Here is a 21,748-nt window from a genome sequence, read left to right as displayed (position 1 = left end):
AGATCCGATCCCTGCAACCCTCCTGCCACCAAAAATCACCAGCAGGTCTCCACCTCAGGGTCTGAGAGCCTCCAGGGCCACCAGGCTGGTCCTCCTCCCAGAAGCCCTGTCCCTGGACTCATGGCAGGGCAAACCACCCTGTATTTAATCTGCTGTTGCCAGCCCGGCTCTGCCTGGCCTCTCATTGCTGTGGAGATGGATTTAATTAACCTCTGATGAGTCTTTCCAGCAAGCCTGCCACTGAGGGCGCCAAGGAGGCGCTGTGAGCACGCAGAGCAACACGGTCGGCAGTGAAAGCAAGGGGATGACTCCACCAGCCCAGGACCGAGGGGGCAAGGATGGGGTGCTGTGGGTGGGAGCTTAGCAGTGAAACCAAAGCCAGGACAGCATGGTTTCTGAGAGACCATTAAACTCACGTGTCCCTTTGCACCGACACCGCCCCAGGGCGCCCGTGCCACCGGGCACCACTGGCCCCCAGCCTCCAGCATTCCCAGAACACTCCATCAGGCGGGACGCTCTGCACTGTGATAAACACGGCTTCCTGATGCACTCTGGCTATGCACCACTCTGCCACTGTCCACAAACCTTCAGAACTGCGTATGCTTACTCTGACCCTGGGCAATCTGAAAACCACCCCAGAGGAGGGCACAGATGTCCCCATGAACCCGGGGTGGAGGCTGGGTGTGGCCTTTGCCGGCTCCCACGGAGCCAGACTGCAGGTGCCAACGTGGCCTCTGAACGTGGCGTCTCAACACGGGGGGTTGTGGAGGGTGGAGAGGACTGGCCTGTGTGGAGCCCACGGGGTCTCACTCTAACCCATGCTGCTGTTTGAAAGAAAGGCTCAGGGGAAGGAAAGACAGGTGCTCGAGATACACCTGCTCCACATGGCTGGGGAGCAGACAATACTTCTGAGCCCTCTGGGAGGCCCTGCCCACCTCTGTGTGGCCTCCTCTGAGGGGCTCACCACACAGCTCTTCTGCCAAGAGGGAGGGCAGAGCAGATCTCAAGGACTGACACCCACCCCATCCAGGCCCCAAAGCTAGCTCCATCCGAGGACCCTGCAAGACACTTCTGCTGGCCCTTGACTCCGACACTCCCTCTCCTTTAAAATGCAGATGTTTCTAGATGTGCACAGACACTTCAGGGGGAAATTGTTCCCAGGCAGGTGGAGCAGAACTGAAGAGAGGTGGGGGTGGCAGCCGCCAGGCAAACCCACTGCCCCAGGCGCCCCTGGTGCCCAAGGCCACGGTCTTGAGGGCAGGCAGTACACGGATCCTGGCGCTGGGCCCACATAGCAAACACATAGGACACACCTGCTGCACCAGTGAGGCTCCCACAAGGCAGCCAACAGCCAACAGCCAACAGCGCGATGCTCACCTGCTCAGAGCCTCAGCCACCCACGGGCCTGTGTGAACAAGAGCCCACTCATCTGAGCAGCTGGAAATGCCGCGAATCCGTGCTCTGCCCAGGCCACGCGGAGCTGCTCCATGTTCCAATTCCTCCTGATACTTCCCAGCTGCAAAGGAACCAGAGGCCAGACCACAGTGCAAAAAATGAAAGCGGTGCAAGGAAAACAAGGCCCCGGACCACAGGGATTCTTCATCCACTTTTCATCTGAGAAAGGAGAAGCGCACAGCCTCAGGGAGCACCGAGATCACTGGGCAGTGATGGTGGCCACCTCCGGGTGTGGTCCTGCCAGGACAGTCCAGCCCAGGGGTGAGGTTAGTCACTGCATCTACGTCACACGAGAGCATAGCTGGCATCTCAGGTGCATCCGCAGTGATGCGTCACTGGAGGCTGCACAGGCGAATGGCGCTGCGGGTGGTGTGGACCGAGCCTGAACCCCGACCAGAGGTACATGAGCAGCGTCAGTTCCCAGCCGCACTGAGCCTGGTGCCAGGCAGACATGAGAAAGAGACACTGCCTGGGCCCTGGGCCTGACTTGCAGGATCTGTGTGCTAAGGAGCTCCCAGGAGACTCGGAGGTCTGGGAGAGCCCAGGATCTGTGTGCTAAGGAGCTCCCAGGAGACTGGCAGGTCCGGGAGAGCCCAGGATCTGTGTGCTAAGGGGCTCCCAGGTGACTGGCAGGTCTGGGAGAGCCCAGGATCTGTGTGCTAAGGGGCTCCCAGGTGACTCATAGCTTTGGGAGAGCCCAGGATCTGTGTGCTAAGGGGCTCCCAGGAGACTGGCAGGTCTGGGAGAGCCCAGGATCTGTGTGCTAAGGGGCTCCCAGGTGACTCATAGCTTTGGGAGAGCCCAGGATCTATCTTCTATGGTGCTCCCAGGCACTCCTGTCAGTTCTTCATCAAAAAGCTTCATGTGGAAGGAAACTGGAATAGGGACATGCCATAGGGCCAAGTGGAGATCGAGCTTATTCACGTGCAGAAGCCGACATCAGCCTGTTCACATGCAGAGGGAGATGGGATCAGCCCGTTCACACGCAGAGGGAGGTGGGATCAGCCCGTTCGCACGCAGAGGGAGGTGGGATCAGCCCGTTCGCACGCAGAGGGAGGAGGCATCAGCCCGTTCACACGCAGAGGGAGGAGGCATCAGCCCGTTCGCACGCAGAGGGAGGAGGCATCAGCCCGTTCACACGCAGAGGGAGGTGGGATCAGCCCGTTCACACGCAGAGGGAGGAGGCATCAGCCCGTTCACACGCAGAGGGAGGTGGGATCAGCCCGTTCACACGCAGAGGGAGGTGGGATCAGCCCGTTCACACGCACAGGGAGGAGGCATCAGCCCGTTCACACGCAGAGGGAGGTGGGATCAGCCCGTTCACATGCACAGGGAGGAGGCATCAGCCCGTTCACACGCAGAGGGAGGAGGGATCAGCCCGTTCACACGCAGAGGGAGGTGGGATCAGCCCGTTCACACGCAGAGGGAGGTGGGATCAGCCCGTTCACACGCAGACGGAGGAGGGATCAGCCCGTTCACACGCAGAGGGAGGAGGCATCAGCCCGTTCACACGCAGAGGGAGGTGGGATCAGCCCGTTCACACGCAGAGGGAGGTGGGATCAGCCCGTTCACACGCAGAGGGAGGAGGGATCAGCCCGTTCACACGCAGAGGGAGGTGGGATCAGCCCGTTCACACGCAGAGGGAGGAGGCATCAGCCCGTTCACACGCAGAGGGAGGAGGCATCAGCCCGTTCACACGCAGAGGGAGGTGGGATCAGCCCGTTCACACGCACAGGGAGGAGGCATCAGCCCGTTCACACGCAGAGGGAGGTGGGATCAGCCCGTTCACACGCAGAGGGAGGAGGCGTCAGCCCGTTCACACGCACAGGGAGGAGGCATCAGCCCGTTCACACGCAGAGGGAGGTGGGATCAGCCCGTTCACATGCACAGGGAGGAGGCGTCAGCCCGTTCACACGCAGAGGGAGGTGGGATCAGCCCGTTCACACGCAGAGGGAGGTGGGATCAGCCCGTTCACACGCAGAGGGAGGTGGGATCAGCCCGTTCACACGCAGAGGGAGGAGGCGTCAGCCCGTTCACACGCAGAGGGAGGAGGCGTCAGCCCGTTCACACGCAGAGGGAGGAGGCGTCAGCCCGTTCACACGCAGAGGGAGGTGGGGTCAGCCCGTTCACACGCAGAGGGAGGTGGGGTCAGCCCGTTCACACGCAGAGGGAGGTGGGATCAGCCCGTTCACACGCAGAGGGAGGAGGCATCAGCCCGTTCACACGCAGAGGGAGGTGGGATCAGCCCGTTCACACGCAGAGGGAGGTGGGATCAGCCCGTTCACAGGCAGAGGGAGGTGGGATCAGCCCGTTCACACGCAGAGGGAGGTGGGATCAGCCCGTTCACACGCAGAGGGAGGTGGGATCAGCCCGTTCACAGGCAGAGGGAGGTGGGATCAGCCCGTTCACACGCAGAGGGAGGTGGGATCAGCCCGTTCACATGCAGAGGCCGACATCAGCATTTAGCACAGCCCAATCTGGTGCCGGCACGAGGGGTCCCCAAACACCTGCCCTCAATTCCTTGGTCCAAGACAGTCTCAGAGAAAAATCATGCAGAATTCTCTTTGGTTTCCACAAAATTTCTATGAAATGTTTTAGTCAGAAACCCTTTTTAAAAACCAGGCCATGCCAACTAGCAGATTTTGATTTTCTGTAAGAGGTGCTTAGATGGTATTTTAAAATTCAATAATCTACCTAATTGGCACCTTAACTAATGCAGCTGCAATTAATCACCACCAACCAAAAAAACCTGGTCATTTTTCAGTGAGATTTATGTTTAGATAAGGCTTTCAAATAAACGTTTTCTGTGCTAGCGTTCAGTCGGCCACGTGGTGGGAGAGTCACTCCAGCGCTGCCTGCTGTCCTGGGCTGTACAGTGTGCCCCCAAATTCATGTCCGCCCAGAGCCTCAGAATTGGGGCCTTGTTTGGAAATGGGGTCTCGCAGGTGTAACTAGTTAAGGATCTCAGGATGAGACATCCTGGGTGGGGTGGGCCCTAAGTCCATGGACTCGTGTCCTTACAATGAAAGGCCACATGAGGATGAAGGCACAGACAGGGGTGATGCGGCCACAAGCCAGGGCCACCTGGGCCACCTGTGGCTGGGCAAGGCAAGGAGGGGTCCCCCCTGGAACCTCCAGGAGCAGCATGGTGCTAGGACACCTTGATTTTGGACGTCCAGGTTCCAGGACTGTGAGAGAATAGCCTGTGGTCCTCTGAGCCACCGCCGCAGGAATCTCCCCACACGGGGACAGGAGACTCAGTGCGCGGGAAGTCTCCACCTGGCATGCACATTCCACGTCCACTGAAGAGCAAACAGAAGACAGGCCGTGACCCTCCATGTCTGCACGTGTCTGCAGCCCACAGGCAGCGACATGGCTACGTGGAGGCGCCATGCAGCACTGAGGGGCCGCAGGTGACCCTGGGGATACCGCCCCTGCCCTGGGCCTCAGGGTCCTCCCCGTGGTCAGTTCCAGGGTCCTGTGACTCCTCACAGCCTCCAGCCCTCAGAAAATCCCTGCGGCCGGGATCCAGGTGCTCCTCCTCACGGCCCCCAGCCCTCAGAAAATCCCTACGGCCATGGGATCCAGGTGCTCAGCTTCGGGCCAGTCACTGCACCAAGGGCTTAGCTCCTGTGAGCTGTGGAATTTTACACACAACTGATGACTGTGTTGATGATGCCAGGAGGAAAAAGCGGTCCTTATTCCAGAGGTGTGGCCTTCCTTTGACTAAACAGTTCTAGTAAAAGTCTACATTATATATCATTTTTCCCTATTTTTCACCAGGCTCGCTTTACTTACGTAGTAAACTGTGTGCAAAACGTAATGAAAGACTTTTGTCAAATGAACAGCCATGTATCCACAGTCTTAAAGAGCCACGTGGGCAGGAAAACCCTCCAAAAACTAAAGCAAAGATCTTACACACTTACTGAGTAAACAATCCAGTTTAAAACTATTCATTTTTCTTCCCACTCCTTTGCAAATGGCAGACAAACAATGCAGAACAGTAAGACCCACGTCGGTCCAGTGTGAGGGCACTGTAAGCCAGGGCCTGGTAACTGAGTGGGCAGCCGCTGTCGCGGGCAGCGTCCCAGAGCCCAGAGACCAGGGTGGCCAGGCATGTGAATGAGCCGTGGTGGGTGGAGGCCTCCCTGCTCCCAGGAATCTGCATCGCCACTGCCTGGGGTGCCAGGGGCTCCCCTGGGTGGCATCTACGTCTGTTGGGGACGTGGTGTCCAATTCTGGTGCCACTTAGAAGGGACCTTTGCAGACGGAACCTGGATTTCCCACGCACGCCCCAGGCATGCCTGGGTGATAATCACAGAGCACACACGACTTTCCTTCTGCCAACTCGAGTGACCACTGAGTTCTGCACCGGAGGAAACCCTCACCGGGGAAACCCTCACCGGGGGAAACCCTCACCGGGGGAAACCCTCACCGGAGGAAACCCTCACCGGAGACCAGCTCCCTCCCAAGATCACGGGCCTGGAGAACCCCCACTCCCAGCAGACACCCCGGAGCCTCAGCCACCGCCTCCTGCGCTCCCTTCCTTGGTCCCCTCCTCATGTCCGACACCAACAAACGGCACCAGTGAAGAAAACCTGCCGCTGAAAAGACCTGTGTCTGATACAGGCAGGGACGCGGTCACCCCCAGGGGCGTCTGATACGGAGGAGGGACGCGGTCACTCCCAGAGGCGTCTGATACGCAGGAGGGACGCGGTCACTCCCAGAGGCGTCTGATACGGAGGCGGGACGCGGTCACCCCCAGGGGCGTCTGATACGGAGGGGGGACGCGGTCACCCCCAGAGGCGTCTGATACGCAGGAGGGACGCGGTCACTCCCAGAGGCGTCTGATACGCAGGAGGGACGCGGTCACTCCCAGAGGCGTCTGATACGCAGGAGGGACGCGGTCACTCCCAGAGGCGTCTGATACGGAGGGGGGACGCGGTCACTCCCAGAGGCGTCTGATACGGACGGGGGACGCGGTCACTCCCAGAGGCGTCTGATACGGACGGGGGACGCGGTCACCCCCAGAGGCGTCTGATACGGAGGGGGGACGCGGTCACCCCCAGAGGCGTCTGATACGGAGGGGGGACGCGGTCACTCCCAGAGGCGTCTGATACGGAGGGGGGACGCGGTCACTCCCAGAGGCGTCTGATATGCAGGGGGGACGCGGTCACTCCCAGGGGTGTCTGATACGGAGGGGGACGCGGTCACTCCCAGAGGCGTCTGATACAGGGCAGGGACGCGGTCACTCCCAGAGGCGTCTGATACGGAGGGGGACGTGGTCACTCCCAGGGGTGTCTGATACGCAGGGGGGACGCGGTCACTCCCAGAGGCGTCTGATACGGAGGGGGGACGCGGTCACCCCCAGAGGCGTCTGATACGGAGGGGGGACGCGGTCACTCCCAGGGGTGTCTGATACGCAGGGGGGACGCGGTCACTCCCAGAGGCGTCTGATACAGGCAGGGACGCGGTCACTCCCAGAGGCGTCTGATACAGGCAGGGACGCGGTCACTCCCAGAGGCGTCTGATACGGAGGGGGGACGCGGTCACTCCCAGAGGCGTCTGATACGCAGGGGGGACGCGGTCACTCCCAGAGGCGTCTGATACGGGGGGGGACGCGGTCACTCCCAGAGGCGTCTGATACGGAGGGGGGATGCAGTCACTCCCAAGGGCGCCTGATATGTGGGAGGGGCGCGGTCACCTCCAGGGCCGCCTTCTCTGTTCTCTGACCTCTCACCTGGGGGAACCGAGGCCCGACTCTTTTCTGGGACTGTGCAGGGCTGACCACGCTACGCTGTCCCATATGAATGACCGCCATGTCTGCCGGACAGCATGGAGACCCCACCCAGGACCCACCTCAGGGCTGTGGTTCCAAGAACGGGGATGCACTGGGGAGCAGCTGAGCCCAGGCTGGCTGGAGGGCAAGTCCACGGGAAAGTTCCTTCCCAATGACGGCCCCTGCACTGGCTGGAAATGAGCTGGTCTGTCCTGTCCTGTGGAATAGCCACTAGTCATGCGGCTCTACCAGATCTTAATTAAAATGAAATGAAACGAAAAATTGGGTTCCTGGGCTGCCCTCAGTGCTTGTTAGCCACATGTCCTAGTGGCTGCTGTGGGGGCAGAGTGGGGGCAGCTTGTGGTCAGGCTCACAGGAGCACATGCCAACGCGGGTGGGACTTCAGGACGCCACCTGGGTCAGCCAGGCCCGCAGGAGCTCTGTCGGGTTCCTGCTTACTGTTCCTTTGAAAAATCCGCTTGGGGCATGCAGAGTTTTTCCAGGAAGACCGCAATTTTCTTTCCCTTCCTGACTTACGGTCACCTCTGACGCTTAGACTGACAGGCAAGCCCCATCCACTGTCTTAACAAGCTGCACGCAGGAGCTGCTCCTTCCACTCCCAGGACACCTCTCCACAGAGCTGAGTGGCTGGGGCTGCAGAGTGGCCACGGAGCCTGCAGATGGGGCATGAGGGACGGACACGAACTGTCCTGCAGCAGGCGGAGCCCCCTTCCGCGCTGCCCACACGGCCCGGCCAGCACGTCCACCAGCCCACCCGGCTGTACTGGGTCTGACGCCCAACTCGCCCACGCAGCCCTGGCAGGCAGGACACCAGCATGACGGGCAGGACACCAGCGTGAGGGGCAGGACACCAGCGTGGCGGGCAGGACACCAGCGTGACGGGGGCGGAGGCAGTGGGTGGCAGTGACACACCCCATGAAGCCCAGAAAGGGGCCTGGCCGGTCCAGAGAAAGGGGCTGAGGCAAGACCAGGGGGCGGCGGGGAGGGCCCTGCAGGGGCTGAGGACAGGGCAGATGGACCCACGCTGCTAGGCTCCATCTAAAACCAGCTACTGTGGGGGACTGAGAAGAAAAACAGCATTTCAAGCAACTCCTTGTCTGTTCCAATTACCATGGATGGGAAAGTGATAAAGAACGGAGACTCCTCAGTTTCTGGGGACGGGAGCCAGTGAGGCTTACAGTGGCGTGGGCGGCTCTCAGACACAGGTGTTCACTTGCCCTGGAGTGCTCCACCAGCCTCTCACAAAGCCACGGCCTGGAGGTTCCTGAAGCTCTTTACTGACTCTCGGGAGAAAGTGGCAGTTTCTGCAAAACTGTTTATCACCAGTTCACAAAGTAAACAGCCCCTTAAGCACAGCCATTAGAATTCCCATCCTTTGTGGTTTGATGTTGAAAGTTAAGCATGAAGGCTGCTGTGGAAGATCTCCCTGGTTTGTCAGTGATGGGAATCTTGGAACTCTGGCTTCAGGCCAGTGCCCTCCCCAGCACTGGCCCTCTGCGTGGACCCCTCCGGCAGGGCGGAGGGCTCCTTTAGCGATGGCCTAACACCAACACGGAGGACGGTGCACAGGTGGGGGCGAGCATGGTCTTGCTACTTCCTGGGGAAAATGTGGGCAGGTCCCAGGCCTGAGACTGGAAGGTCCGGAGAGCCCACTGAGGCCTGGGAGGCAGCTCCCGCTCTGCACCCACCCTCCCTGGCGGCGTCCAGGGCACCGGGGCCATCTAGACCTGGGCGGGAGCTACTGCCTGTGTGAAAGGAGCTCTTTAAGAAACAGGGCTGATCTTGGTAATCAGAAAACACTGCTGACAGTGACCCATGAGGGTTGAGGGCTGTGTGTGAAGGTGCTCAGGGAGGCCAGGGGAGCAGGCCAGTCGACGCAGGAGAAGATGCGGCAGACCCCGGCCGGCTCCCGAGGCCCCTGCACTGTCCTCCCACCATGCCGCCTCTCACGGTCACACCCACACGCAAACCCTGGTGAGGTAATTTCTGCCTTTTCTGCTCAGCAGAAAAAGGAAAGCTCTGCAGTCCTTCGCAGGAGTTGCCCAACGCCCCACAGGCCACAGTGTCCAGGCCCCCCACGCCTGCAGAAACCAAAGCGGCCACGCAAGTCCCACAGGCCCCAGTGTCTAGGCCCCCCACGCCTACAGAGACCAGAGCGGCCCCGCAAGCCCCACAGGACCCAGTGTCCAGGCCCCCCACGCCTGCAGAGACCAAATCGGCCATGCAAGTCCCACAGGACCCAGTGTCCAGGCTTCCCATTGCCCCCCATGTCTTGCGGTCACACGGCCTGGCCACTGGGCCCAGCAGCTGGCTCCCTTCACCAGGGAGGCTCCCGTGGCTGTTCCAACGCATGCCTCACCACAGCTCTGACCCGGCCAGGACCAGCTGCCCTTTACTGTGACATTTGCTCTGCCAGGAGGAAAAAGCCCTTTCCAAGCTCCCTGACCTTTCCCCAGTTGCTGGGCGCCTGGGATCGATCAGCTCGGTGTTTCGCGGGTTCTGCTTGACTTTCATCCCGGCCACCCCCGGTCAGAGCGGGAAGTACTCATGTGCACTGTGGACTCATGGTTCTCAAGTAACAGATTAGAAATGAGCTTACTCAGAGAGGGTCCAGAGCTGCGGGAAACGCCGCTTCTAGCCCCCCGTGGCTTGGCGGGGGTGGAGGAGAAGCCTCCGACAGGGCCCAGCCTGTGTGGTCCCCGGGCCTTGCTCCCATGTCCCAGACAGCATCGAACGCAGGGACATGGATTCTATCGAGGATGGGCACAGCCCCCGCCCTCGAGCCCATGCCCGGCCTGCGGGATGGCAGGTCAGAGACCGATCCATTTGAAAGCCTCTACAAGGAGAAGGAAGCACAGCAGCGGGAAGTAAAGGACTTCAGGAGCCCTGCTGGGCTGTGTGTGCTTTAACAACTCCATGGGCTCCAAGCCCACCGCACGCAGAGGCCCTGCCTTCCTCCTCCATAGCCCGATGAAGCAAGACCTTGACCAGGAGTCACTGAACGTGTAGGCAACACCACCAGCCAGATATTGACACACAGGTGTGCGGTGGGGCCTCGCGGTGAGGTGCTGCCAGCTCAACTCAACAGAGGATTTCAGGCGCACTCATTTCTCCCAACCATAGGAGACCTGGAATGGTCAAAGCCAGCTCAGTACGTCTTTCAGAACCAATGTCCTGCCACCGTCGGAAGATGAACACGTGTGGTTGTTTGGGGAGACTAAATGGGAAGACAACAGCCTCGGGGACCGCCGCGTCCCCGTCCGACCCGCCGTGTCCCCGTCCGACCCGCCGCGTCCCCGTCCGACCCGCCGCGTCCCCGTCTGACTCACTGTGGCCCTGCTGTGGGCCGTCGGCTCATGCCCAGCACCTGGAGGGGCCACCAGGGAGGCTGAGGGCAGCAGGGTCCGGGCGGGTGGGCAGCAGGTGCTCCACCATTTCCCACAACCCCCTCTTCACAGCTGCCTGGGAAGTGGAATCCCAAGTCATGAAAACTGGGAGGGAGGACCCAGACCACAGAGAAACGTCGGCCCTTGTGCTGAGCCTCGGGGCCCACTTTCCGCTGGTGGCACCTTGGTGCCCAAGCTGCTGGTCCCGGCCAGCCCGAGAGCACACCCAGGAGCACCCTGGACCCCTGAGTTCCCACACCCAGGAGCAGCCGGGACCCCTGAGTTCCCAGAGGTCAGGCGGGTCGACGACTCATTAACTGACAGAACAACGACTTTGCAGACAGAAAAGCACAATGTTTAAAACGGGCTCTGACAGTTCCTACGTGTGTTACGAGGAAAAGCCGCTGGGATCAAGCTGGACCGTGTGAAGGAGCCTGACACTCTGCAGAGGCTGCGGCTCTGCGGGCATCGAGGGGGCGGCACTGTGGCGGCACTGCAGCAGCTCCTTGTGTGCCGACAGCAGAAGCCACAGGGCACAGCCCCACGGTGCTGCCACCCACCATCTGGCACAAGCTTGAGGGCCCGTTCACCCCCATTCACCTCGGATTCCAACACAGAGCCCTCTGCCGACAGCAAAACGTACTTCTTCATTGCAAGGTTTTGGCTTAAAAAGTGCATCCCGGGAGGTGGACGGCATTGAAAGTGCCAGTAAGGGGCCACGCTCCTTCCACTGTTTTCCTCAACACGGAGCGAGGCATGAGACTGGGGCGGGAGGGAAGCCAGCACCTACCTCCACGACGGACTTGGAATCCAGCCGGAAGTTGAAATCGCCAAACACAAAGTAGGAAACCTTCTCGAATCGCTGATCGATGATTCTAGAAAGAAAAAGAGGACTTGTTACCAAGGCGGCTGAAGCTGGCCAGCACTCACGCCCAGCCCCCGTGCTCCTCCATGCTCCCCGTCTGCACACTTTCTGTCGCCTGCTCAAGGGGAAACTCGGTGGTTGCTTCTTTGCACCCCCAAAATTCAGCTCCGAGAACACCCCCAATACAGGTCCACTGAGCACTGCTCAGCCCTCGTCAACACAGACACGCATGTGTTCCCAGCAACATCGAGAAAGAGGAAAGGCAGAGTCTCAGCCACGTCCTCACCCACTGGGCCAGGGCAGCGTGAGAGCCTCACGCATGGAAAACCACAGCTGCCCCGAGAAGGGGAGAGGGCCGGAAAGGATGCCTGAATAATCCACCAGAGACCGAATAATCCACCGCAGAGCTCAGGAGAGGCGGGAGGGAGACAGACGGGAGGAGGGACAGACAGTGAGAGGGAGATGGACGGGGAGACCCGGGCAGGTGAGCGGGCAGGAACCGAAGCCCCCCGTCTGCTCCCAGACAGGGATGTCTCCTCAGACCTGCTCTGAAGGTTTACACATGATCCCCACGTGGACATTTCAAAGTGAGAAGGTAACAGTGGCTGCATATGTGTGTATATTTTTAGCCAGGTACAGCTTTACTCAAGAAAAATTCTTCCTCATATTTTAAATCAATCACAATCCATTTCCTAAAGGCTTCTCTACTGTGGCTTCCTAACTTACAGACACAAGCCTGTAAAAAGATCTCAGAAACTGCTAACTCACTCAAACCCCAAATCTCCCCTCCGCAGCTCCAGTCAGTAACGCCGTGAACTGCTTGCTTTCGAGGAGAGCCAGGCACTCGACCCTCCTGGTGTGAAAGCAACACGAGAACCTTCGCAATGTGGCCTTGGCCACCAGGACCATCAGAGGAACAGAAAAACATGTGATCTGTAGACAAAAAATGGAAATACTCTGGTTGCCACGTTTCTTAATTTCACAGCCCAGAGCCAGGTGGGGCCGCCCAGGCAGGGGGCAGGCAGCACCGAGGCTGCCCCTTCAAGCATCTGCATTTGGAGGTGGGTCGTCATTTTTTTCCCAAATAAACTCAGGTTATCAGCCGGGCGAAAGTGGGAGCTTCCAATCAGGTTAACTGCAGGCGTGCACTGCCGTCCACGGGAGGGGGTGCCAGCCCAGGTAGGTCACTGCTGGGAGCACTGTGCCCTCCTGGAGCTGGGGACGGCATCATGAGGGGCACGGGAGGGCCCACTGGGACGAGGCTGGGAGGCAGGGGGCCTGACCAATCACTAAGTCAGCCTTTTCCAGTTTGATCCATTCGCTTGAGAAGTAGAAGAATCCACAAGTGAGCAGACGGTCTCCCGCTTCCCACTTCTTACGTGGTCCTGTTCTGCACTGCCCGGCCGCTGCTGCTGACACCTCCACCCTCGGTTTGAAGAGCCAAGTGGCCGTGAGGCGCCAGCTGGGGCCACCGCTGGCCGCGGACCCGCCCTGCACCCTCCAGGGCCTTTAGGCCAGAGCGAGGGAGGACAGAGCATCTGTGCAGGTCACACTTTCGTGACAGTGCGGGTGGAATCAACACCACTTTCACTTTTGGCTACGCAGTGTGGGAGTTCATTTCTATCTTAACTTGCACACCCTCAATATTTTTAAATCTACATATCGAAATTTGCATTTTCTCCCGATTTCACCTGTTCACAGCCTGCTGTTCTCTTTGGTTCCTGGCCTTTTCTCTTTGAATTTCAGGGGTGTCCCCGTGAGTTCTGGAGAGTAACCCCCGTCTGCGGAGAGTAACCCCCGTCTGCGGAGAGTAACCCCCGTCTGCGGTGAGTAACCCCCGTCTGCAGAGAGTAACCCCTGTCTGCGGAGAGTCACCCCTGTCTGCGGAGAGTCACCCCCGTCTGTCTGCGGAGAGTCACCCCCGTCTGTCTGCGGAGAGTCACCCCCGTCTGTCTGCGGAGAGTCACCCCCGTCTGTCTGCGGAGAGTCACCCCCGTCTGCGGTGAGTAACCCCCGTCTGCGGTGAGTAACCCCCGTCTGCGGAGAGTAACCCCTGTCTGCGGAGAGTAACCCCCGTCTGTCTGCGGAGAGTCACCCCCGTCTGTCTGCGGAGAGTCACCCCCGTCTGTCTGCGGAGAGTCACCCCCGTCTGCGGAGAGTAACTCCTGTCTGCGGAGAGTAACCCCCGTCTGTCTGCGGAGAGTAACCCCCGTCTGTGGAGAGTAACCCCCATCTGCGGTGAGTAACCCCCGTCTGTCTGCGGAGAGTAACCCCCGTCTGTGGAGAGTAACCCCCGTCTGTCTGCGGAGAGTCACCCCCGTCTGCGGAGAGTAACCCCCGTCTGTCTGTGGAGAGTCACCCCCGTCTGCGGTGAACACGGCATACGCTCCTGGCATCCTGGGATCGGCCCTTCCGTTTTGCCCATGGTGGCTTCTGTCAGGCAGAAGTTTTAATTTCCATATAGTCACATGTATCAGTTTCCCCTGTGGCTGAGATGCCTGCCCCAGCCCCCACACGGGCACGCAGCCCCCACCTTCATCTTTATGGCAGAGTTTCAAGGGTTATCCTTTAATCCATGCGGAATTACGGTGTAGAGCAGGGATCTAAGTTTATCGATTTCCCAAGTGGATGGTCAATTGATCGGCACCACTTATTCAATGTGCCCCGTCTTCCCACCAAGTCTGTATCACAACACAACATTCCCAGCGGCATGGGTCTTTTTGAGACAATCTATTCTTTTCTGCAGATCTTTTTTTTTTTTTTAAATCAATTCCTGCATGCTTTTAATTAATACAACTTTTTCTAGGGAAGTCCTTCTTGTTGACAGTTCTTTCAAAAATGGTCCCAGCTATTTCATGCTCCTCTTGCCTGTTAATTGCTAGAGCTTGGCTTGGCAAAGCCCACAAAAAGCTTGCTTATCTTTTTAATTGGAATGCTTTCCAGTTTACGTTAAGTCTCAGTTGTAACAAATTTGATCTATTCTAGTGTGATTTGCTTAAACGAGCCCCAAGCTCTGCCCGGGAGAAAGGGAAGCGCTTTCTGTGTCGCGTGAGCACAGAAAGCTGGGAGGGTGCGTGGAGGAAGACAGAGGGCCCCGAGCTCTGAGTCCCCAGGAGAGCGGCAGCCCAGGGCACGGAGGCTCCCGAGGGAGGGCGGCAATGCCCACAGGCCAGCGGGCAGGATGCAGCCAGCCAAGCCCAGGTGTAGGCAAGACCACAAGATACCAAGCCGTCCCCACATGGTCAAGCATCTGGGCCGCTGTCACAGGAGCAGATGCGGCCGCATTTGGCTAAACGCACAGCAGAACCCTGACGGAACAAACTTGACTAAGTCCCCCAGTGCGGAGAGAGAGGAAACGCGGCCTCCTGGGCTGGCCCTCACTCCACTGACCGAGTTTTCTCTCTCAGGACTCTGGGGTGCTGCCTTCACAGGAGGCCCTGCCCAGGCCTGGCTGCTCCTGCTTCCCAAGAAAGCCGCCGGGCGACGCACCACGTGGGCCTGCAACGCCCTGGAGACACAGCGTCATCGTCCTGTCTGGAATCCTGCAGGATCATCATTAAAACCCTAAACTGGAGCACACTTCCTCGCCCTGCTCTGCTGACAGAACAGCCTGAGCCCATTAATAACCGCAGCTGCCTCTAAAGGGCGCACGGCGGCCGAAAGACGAAGGGGCTGTCACGGCCGAGGCAATCACCTGAGTACCAGCCCCGCTGCCCTCCCAGAGCTCACTTTCAATTTCAATATAGTGCCATTTGGAGCAGGAGAAAAAAAAAGAGTTGTTCTAAAATTAATTACCTTGTCAGTAGCTATTATGATTAAAACGTAGGCCCACATCAATATCATGTGCCTAATTCAAAAAGAGAATTACAAGAAGAGCCATAAAAATCAATTTTTTAGGCCTTGAAAATGGTGTCTCTCTGTTTTGACAAGTGGTCTCATTACACGACAGGGGCACTGGGAGGAGGGGCTGCCTCGTCGTCCCAGCAGCTGCCCACCGCGAGGGCATGGGGGGCTCGTCCGCGGTCTCCGGGATAAAGGACGGGCTGCCCCGTCGTCCCAGCAGCTGCCCACCGCGAGGGCATGGGGGGCTCGTCCGCGGTCTCCGGGACAACTGCGACCTCACGACACCGCAGAGTAAAGACTTCGGGAGAGTCCCGGGCTGAACGTTCCGAAACACATTTCCAACAGCGGGCGCTTCCCTAACACAGCAGTGGGAACCTGGCAGCGGGCGCTTCCCTAACACAGCAGTGGGAACCCGGCGCGAGGCTGCCGGGGCCTGGAACACTGGGAGACCCCACGGTGACAGGGAGGCGGCGGGACAGCATCATCGGCGGTCCCACTGGGGCCCTAAAAACTATCAGCCTCACATGAGGCAAGTTTTTTTTTCCGTGGAGCTAGTGCAGTGTGGGAAGCAAACTGGCCACGAGACACTCATCCTCTCTCCTCCAGGACACCTAACGTGCTAGGAGTTGGTTTTTTTCTTTCTTTCCTTTTTTTTTTTTTTTTTTTTTCTAACCACTGAAAGCAAAGGTAGCTGAAACCTTTGGCGCTGTACTTTTAAAGGCCTAAGGTGTGTACAATTGGGAATCCATTAAAGTTGGTTTGTTTCTCTGCTATGGTAGAGACCACATTCTCCGATCAAACAACTTTACACAAGCAAAAACATCAACAATATAAAATTACTAAAACTACTGAGAATATTTTAGTTACTGAATCGCTTAAAAGTTTCTCTTAATCATAAACATCTCATTGCATGGTTCACCGCAGATGTATTTAAGCCACTTTAAACAAACTCATCCCCCCAAAATAAACACACCAGCCTGTTTATTTTTACCTTCCTAGAAACTGCTGGACTATTTTTCCTGACTTCACTTTTTACTCCACCCACCGTGAGCTCTGCCCCCCTGAAGCCTCAAGCCCTCAGGGCGAATATCCCAGCACCACAGAACCCAGCAAGACGGCTGCCTATGGCACGCCCAGGCAGAACCCAGGTACCACAGAACCTGCAAGACAGCCGGCTAAGGCGCCCCCAGGCAGAACCCGGGCAGATGGCCGGACGTGCTGAAGCGGCAGGGTCAGCCTCAGGGCTAGCAGAGCCCCCAGAGTGCCTGAGGCGGCCTGGCTGCTCACTGGGTGGAGTCGCAGCAACCACTGCCCTTGGGGAAGCTCCTTGACCAACCCGCTGATCCCCAGTGCTGCACCCAAAGGCCCCCCGACTTCCCCACCAAGTCCCAGCCTCAGAGCCCCAACCCTTTAGCGGCCAGCACCTGAGGTCACGGGGTGGGGTGGGAGGCGGGGCCCTGATGTAAGAGGAAGGGTGTCCTTGTAAAAGAGGAAGACACCAGCAGCTCTCCCTCCCTCCCTCCTGCCCCCACGCGAGGACGCTGTGAGAAGGCCGCTGTCTACAAGCCGTCACCAGAACTCGGATCTCAGACTGAGAACTAAGGTGGGCTGTGAAGCCCTGCCACAGAGTTGTGTCGCAGCGGTCGGGGCTAGGACGGGCCCTGGGCCTCAGTCTCAGGGCCGGGGGCATCCTGGGCCCCAGCGGCATGTGCCTCCTCAGTGTCTGGCACCTTTTAAAGCCCATACTCCCTTCGATGGTCCATCCCCACATCAAGTGGTCTTGGGCGGGGTTGTGCGGGGAGCCCCGTGCAGGGTGGCAGGAGGGCTGTGCAGGGCTTTCCATTGGCAGCCACCGCTCTCACACTCTCCACACGGAGCATCGCCGTTTTACTTTTCTTTTTCTCACTCTGAGACCCATCCTCTCGAACTCTGCTCGGACATCGCCGTAAACCACAAAAACGTGCGGCACAGAAGTGCCTCAACCTCCAGGACCCCATGACTGAGCACCATGGCTGGAGGTCGCGGAGACGTCCGGCAGACTCCGTTCACATGATGCTGAACACGTTGGTCATGGGCACCGACATGTGTAAAGACATAAACCACACACACACGTCACGGCAATGTTGATGCTCACCTCCATGCTGGCACATAATAAAAGTACCGAAACATCCGTGCCTGTGTCACAAGAGGCCAGAAAGCTGCAAAGGAGTGATGGGTGCTGAATTCAAGCTGATGCTGGGGGCCAGGGTGGGGTTCAGGACGGAGGACGGGGCACCTGCGGGTCCACATGGTTTGTTTCTTAAGGAAAGGAAACATGCGGAGAACGTGCAGGGTGCGTGGCTGGGTGCAGGTGCTGCCCCTGCATAGTGGCACCGCCTTTCTTGGCGCTTGACTCTGTGTTCAACAAAATAAAGATCGCAGCCCACGGATCAACTGAAGCACAGGCGTAAGGAGCCCCTCCTGCTGGGCAGCAGCTGGACCGACCACGCCCTGGAGAGGCTAACGTGGGACAGAGGCAGCGGGCTTCACAGCAGCGGAAAGGCAGAGGGCACAAGTTTGTGCTGCCAGGAGTCCTGGGCATGCGGAGGGACACCACAGGGTGCCTGGTGGGCTCCGCAGACCCATGACCTCGGCCACCCTGAGGTCTCCAAATCTAAGAGAGCCTGATCAGGACGAGCCCAGACCAGTAAGAGCCTGCGAGCTGTTCTCCGAGGCCAGCGGGAGTGTAAGGAGCGCGAGAGCCAGCCCTGTGGCCAGGAGCACTCGGGGTGACCCAGATCTTTAGTGCCGAGTTTGCCTTTGCCTGGAGACGCAGCAGCTTTTTTCTTTACTGGCCGCACAGCAAGGCAAGTTCTGGGAACGTCTAAAGAGAAACATTTAGGTTGGGGGCTCTTTGAGCGGCTGACAGCTAACTGATGGCCCTCCATAAAGCCACAAAGCGGGGCTGGGGGCGCGGGCATCACATCGCCTCTCCCTGGGAAACTAATTGCTTGGAATTGTTCAGAAGAACATTATTTTTCTGGCAATCATTTCCTTTGAATGCCCAAAATGAGCATGAAACAACTCTTTAGACTGGACATAAAAGTTAAATGTCCCAATGTTGATCAAATTAACTTCAGCGCCATGACAATGGACTGTATTTGTGAGAAAATAATGGGGGGACAAAGGGGTGCTTTATGCCGAGATTTCACAGTTGTAATGTAAAATGTTTCTGTTGAACTAGGCCAGGCCACATTTCAGAGGGGAGACAAAGAGTCCTGTCACTTATGGGAAAATCTCCTTCCCAGCTGAAAGCTCAGGAAGGTTTCAGGACGCGTCAGTGGATGGTGCCTAGGAAGGCTGGCGTGCACCTCTGGCTCCGCCCCCAGATGCCCCCCAAGGGCTGACCTCTGTGTCCAGGAGAGGGACCGGGGCTGCCCCCTGTGTCCAGGAGAGGGACCGGGGCTGCCCCCAACATGGGCTGAGTGCTCGGTGCCTCCCAGAGCCACACAAGGGTGTGCACGGCCCGGCCTCGCCCAGGGTCCAGGACCCCAGACTGGCACAGATGCCGCCAATACCTGCCCAGAGCCTGGTACTCTTCACTCATTAGGGATTTGTCTTCTTTTTAAACTTCTCGGCCGGGCGCGGTGGCTCAAGCCTGTAATCCCAGCACTTTGGGAGGCCGAGGCGGGTGGATCACGAGGTCAGGAGATCGAGACCATCCTGGCTAACATGGTGAAACCCCGTCTCTACTAAAAATACAAAAAAAACTAGCCGAGCGAGGTGGCGGGCGCCTGTAGTCCCAGCTACTCGGAGGCTGAGGCGGGAGAATGGCGTGAACCCGGGAGGTAGAGCTTGCAGTGAGTGGAGATCGCGCCACTGCACTCCAGCCTGGGCGACAGAGACTCCGTCCCAAAAAAAAAAAAACTTCTCATAACAAGAGGTTGACAGCAACAATTTCAAAAATTACACACAAAAAAGTAAAGGTTCGCATCTGTGAGAAGAAGTCTGGCAGAGCCCTGACCGGCAGCCCTGTGACCGGTGTGGTGGTGGCAGGCACCCCGAAGCACTCGCCCTGGGCCGCTTCTGAAGACCTGAACTCGGAGTTTGTCTCTCAGTTGTTTTACAATCATCTTCCTACTCTGGAATGATTTTAGGTTTAGAGGAATGGTGTGAAGGTCCTACTGGTGCCTCTGGGTTTTAACCCCGCCGGCACCCTCCTCCAGGGCTGGGAACCGCCCTCCCTCCTGGGCCTGGCGCTGCCGGCCCTGCAGCTGATAGGGACACGGACCTGGGAAGCCGCGCCGGGAGATTAAACCAGGAAGAGGCTGCAGGAGCCTCCTCGCTGTCTCCCTGCGGGGCAGACAATGTGCGCCCGGTTCCCAACGCCCTGAATGGGGCCCCGTTGGTGGCAGCGTCCATTCAGAGGCCGCGCGGCATTGTCCTGCCCGATCCGCACAGCAGAATGCGGTCTGCTGGTGGCTGCCAAGAGGTTAGCAGCAGCGGTGAAAGGGCGGCCCATTGTTCCCGACTCCGACAGAGCCTCCCTTTGTGCTGCGCGGCCCGCCCCACGCCGCGGAGGTCCGGATCTGCGGCTGGCTGAGCGCGCCGCAGGAGCCATTCATGGGAATGCAGAGACGCAGAAAAGTGGCCCAAAAGCCCAAAGGCTGCTTTCTTGAGGCCGCGGAGCCATGGCAGCAAGGGGCGATGACACATTTTAATGCCATGCCATGCTGACAACCTAACCGCTGTCACCAAGACCCAACAGCAGACACGGCAGGGCCCTCCCTGCTCTGGGGCTCCGTGGGAGGTCCCCGAGACGCTTGGGGCCTGGAAGCTGAGGGCTGATCAGGCAGGAAGAACCGAGCCGCTCCTGTGGGTGAGGCCCTTCTCCCTGGGCGACTGATATGCTGTCCAGGGAGGGCGCCCAGGGCACAGGCGGTCATCAGTCACTTTGTGGCTGACAAAGCCCCAGGCCCCCATCCCCCACCTGTGCTGCTTCCCCACAGTGGGCGGTCGAGAGCACAGTCCCCAGGCTCAGACCTGTCCCTGCCTCGGTATCAGTGCCAGCTCCAGAGATGCCCGGGAGGCCGGACAGGTCCCCTGCAGAGGGCGTGGCCGTGCACAGGGCTGAGGGCCGGCCTCAGAACGTGGCCACGAGCACAGCAGCACCCAGGCCCCGCATTTGCCACCCCTCTTCTTCGACCAGGCTAGTGGCAGGGAACCAGGGCTCCATCACTCTGGAGACGGAGGTCAGGGGCGGTCAGAGGGGATAAGGGGCCACGACTCAGGGCCCTCAGCAGGGGCCAGATGCAGAGGAGAACCAAGGCCACATACCTGCTAATAACAGCACAGGGATGGGGGCCCACCCCAGACTCCTTGTGCAGAGCCCTGTGGGGAACCTGGGAGGATTGTGAAGGCAGCAGGCAAGGAGCCACGCAGGCCACACTCACCAGAGCAGCAGACGGAGCCAGCGCTCAGGAGGGGCCCCACCAGCTCCAGCTTCCCCTGGAGCAGCACCCACTGGAGAATCCAGCCTTCCACCCCTTCCTCAGGATGCACAGTGCTGAGCTATGACAGGTACACACTTACGTGCACACACACCTACACCTGTGCACACACGTGTGCACACCCACACCTACACACACGTGAACACACCCACAGATGCACACACACCCACACCTGCACACACACACATGCACTCCACACACCCACAACCTGCATGCACACATACCCCCACGTAACTGCACACATATCCACACCCAGGTGCACATGCTCCCCCCACATATACACACCTTTACACACACCCACATGCACACACACACCCACATGCACACACACACGCATACACCCTAGCACACATGCATCCACACAGATCCGCATGCACCCACACACACCTACACGCCCACACCCATGCATGCACACACCCACACACATGCACACTCTGAGGCACATGCACACCCACACACGCATACACATCCACACATGTACCCCCACACGTGTACACATATGCATCTACACATAAGCCCCCCCCCACATGCATGCACACATGCATCAGTGCACCCCCGCACACATCCAAATACGCAGATACATGCACCTACACACACGCACCCACAGCCACACAAGCAAGACACATGTACATATGCACATGAAGCCACCCACACACAAACAGGCACCCATACATTCATGCACCCACACTCGCACCCACACACGCATACACCTGCACACATGCACCCACATACACCCGCACTCACAAGCACCCACACACGCATACACCCACACTCACATGCACCGACACACGCATATACCCGCACTCACAAGCACCCACACATGCATACACCTGCATACACCCACACTCACATGCACCCACACCCACATACACCCACAATCACATACACCCATACTCACATGCATCCACAC

At 58.7% G+C, this 21,748-nt stretch overlaps 1 protein-coding gene across 7 annotated transcripts in view; it reads right to left on the bottom strand.

Moving 5' to 3' along the window:
• INPP5A (inositol polyphosphate-5-phosphatase A) overlaps positions 1-21,748 on the bottom strand; it is a 249,651-nt gene that overhangs the window by 44,730 nt on the left and 183,173 nt on the right. For all 7 annotated transcript variants that reach the window (XM_028827054.2, XM_077947896.1, XM_077947897.1 and 4 more), the window contains one exon: positions 11,432-11,516. In XM_028827054.2, coding sequence (XP_028682887.1) covers positions 11,432-11,516 — 85 coding nt within the window. The remainder of the gene's footprint in view (positions 1-11,431; positions 11,517-21,748) is intronic.

The sequence above is a fragment of the Macaca mulatta genome, chromosome 9 (genome assembly GCF_049350105.2).
Source record: "Macaca mulatta isolate MMU2019108-1 chromosome 9, T2T-MMU8v2.0, whole genome shotgun sequence".
Lineage (NCBI taxonomy): Eukaryota > Metazoa > Chordata > Mammalia > Primates > Cercopithecidae > Macaca > Macaca mulatta.
The sequence above is the reverse complement of the archived record's forward strand: the minus strand, read 5'-3'. Positions and strand labels throughout refer to the sequence as shown.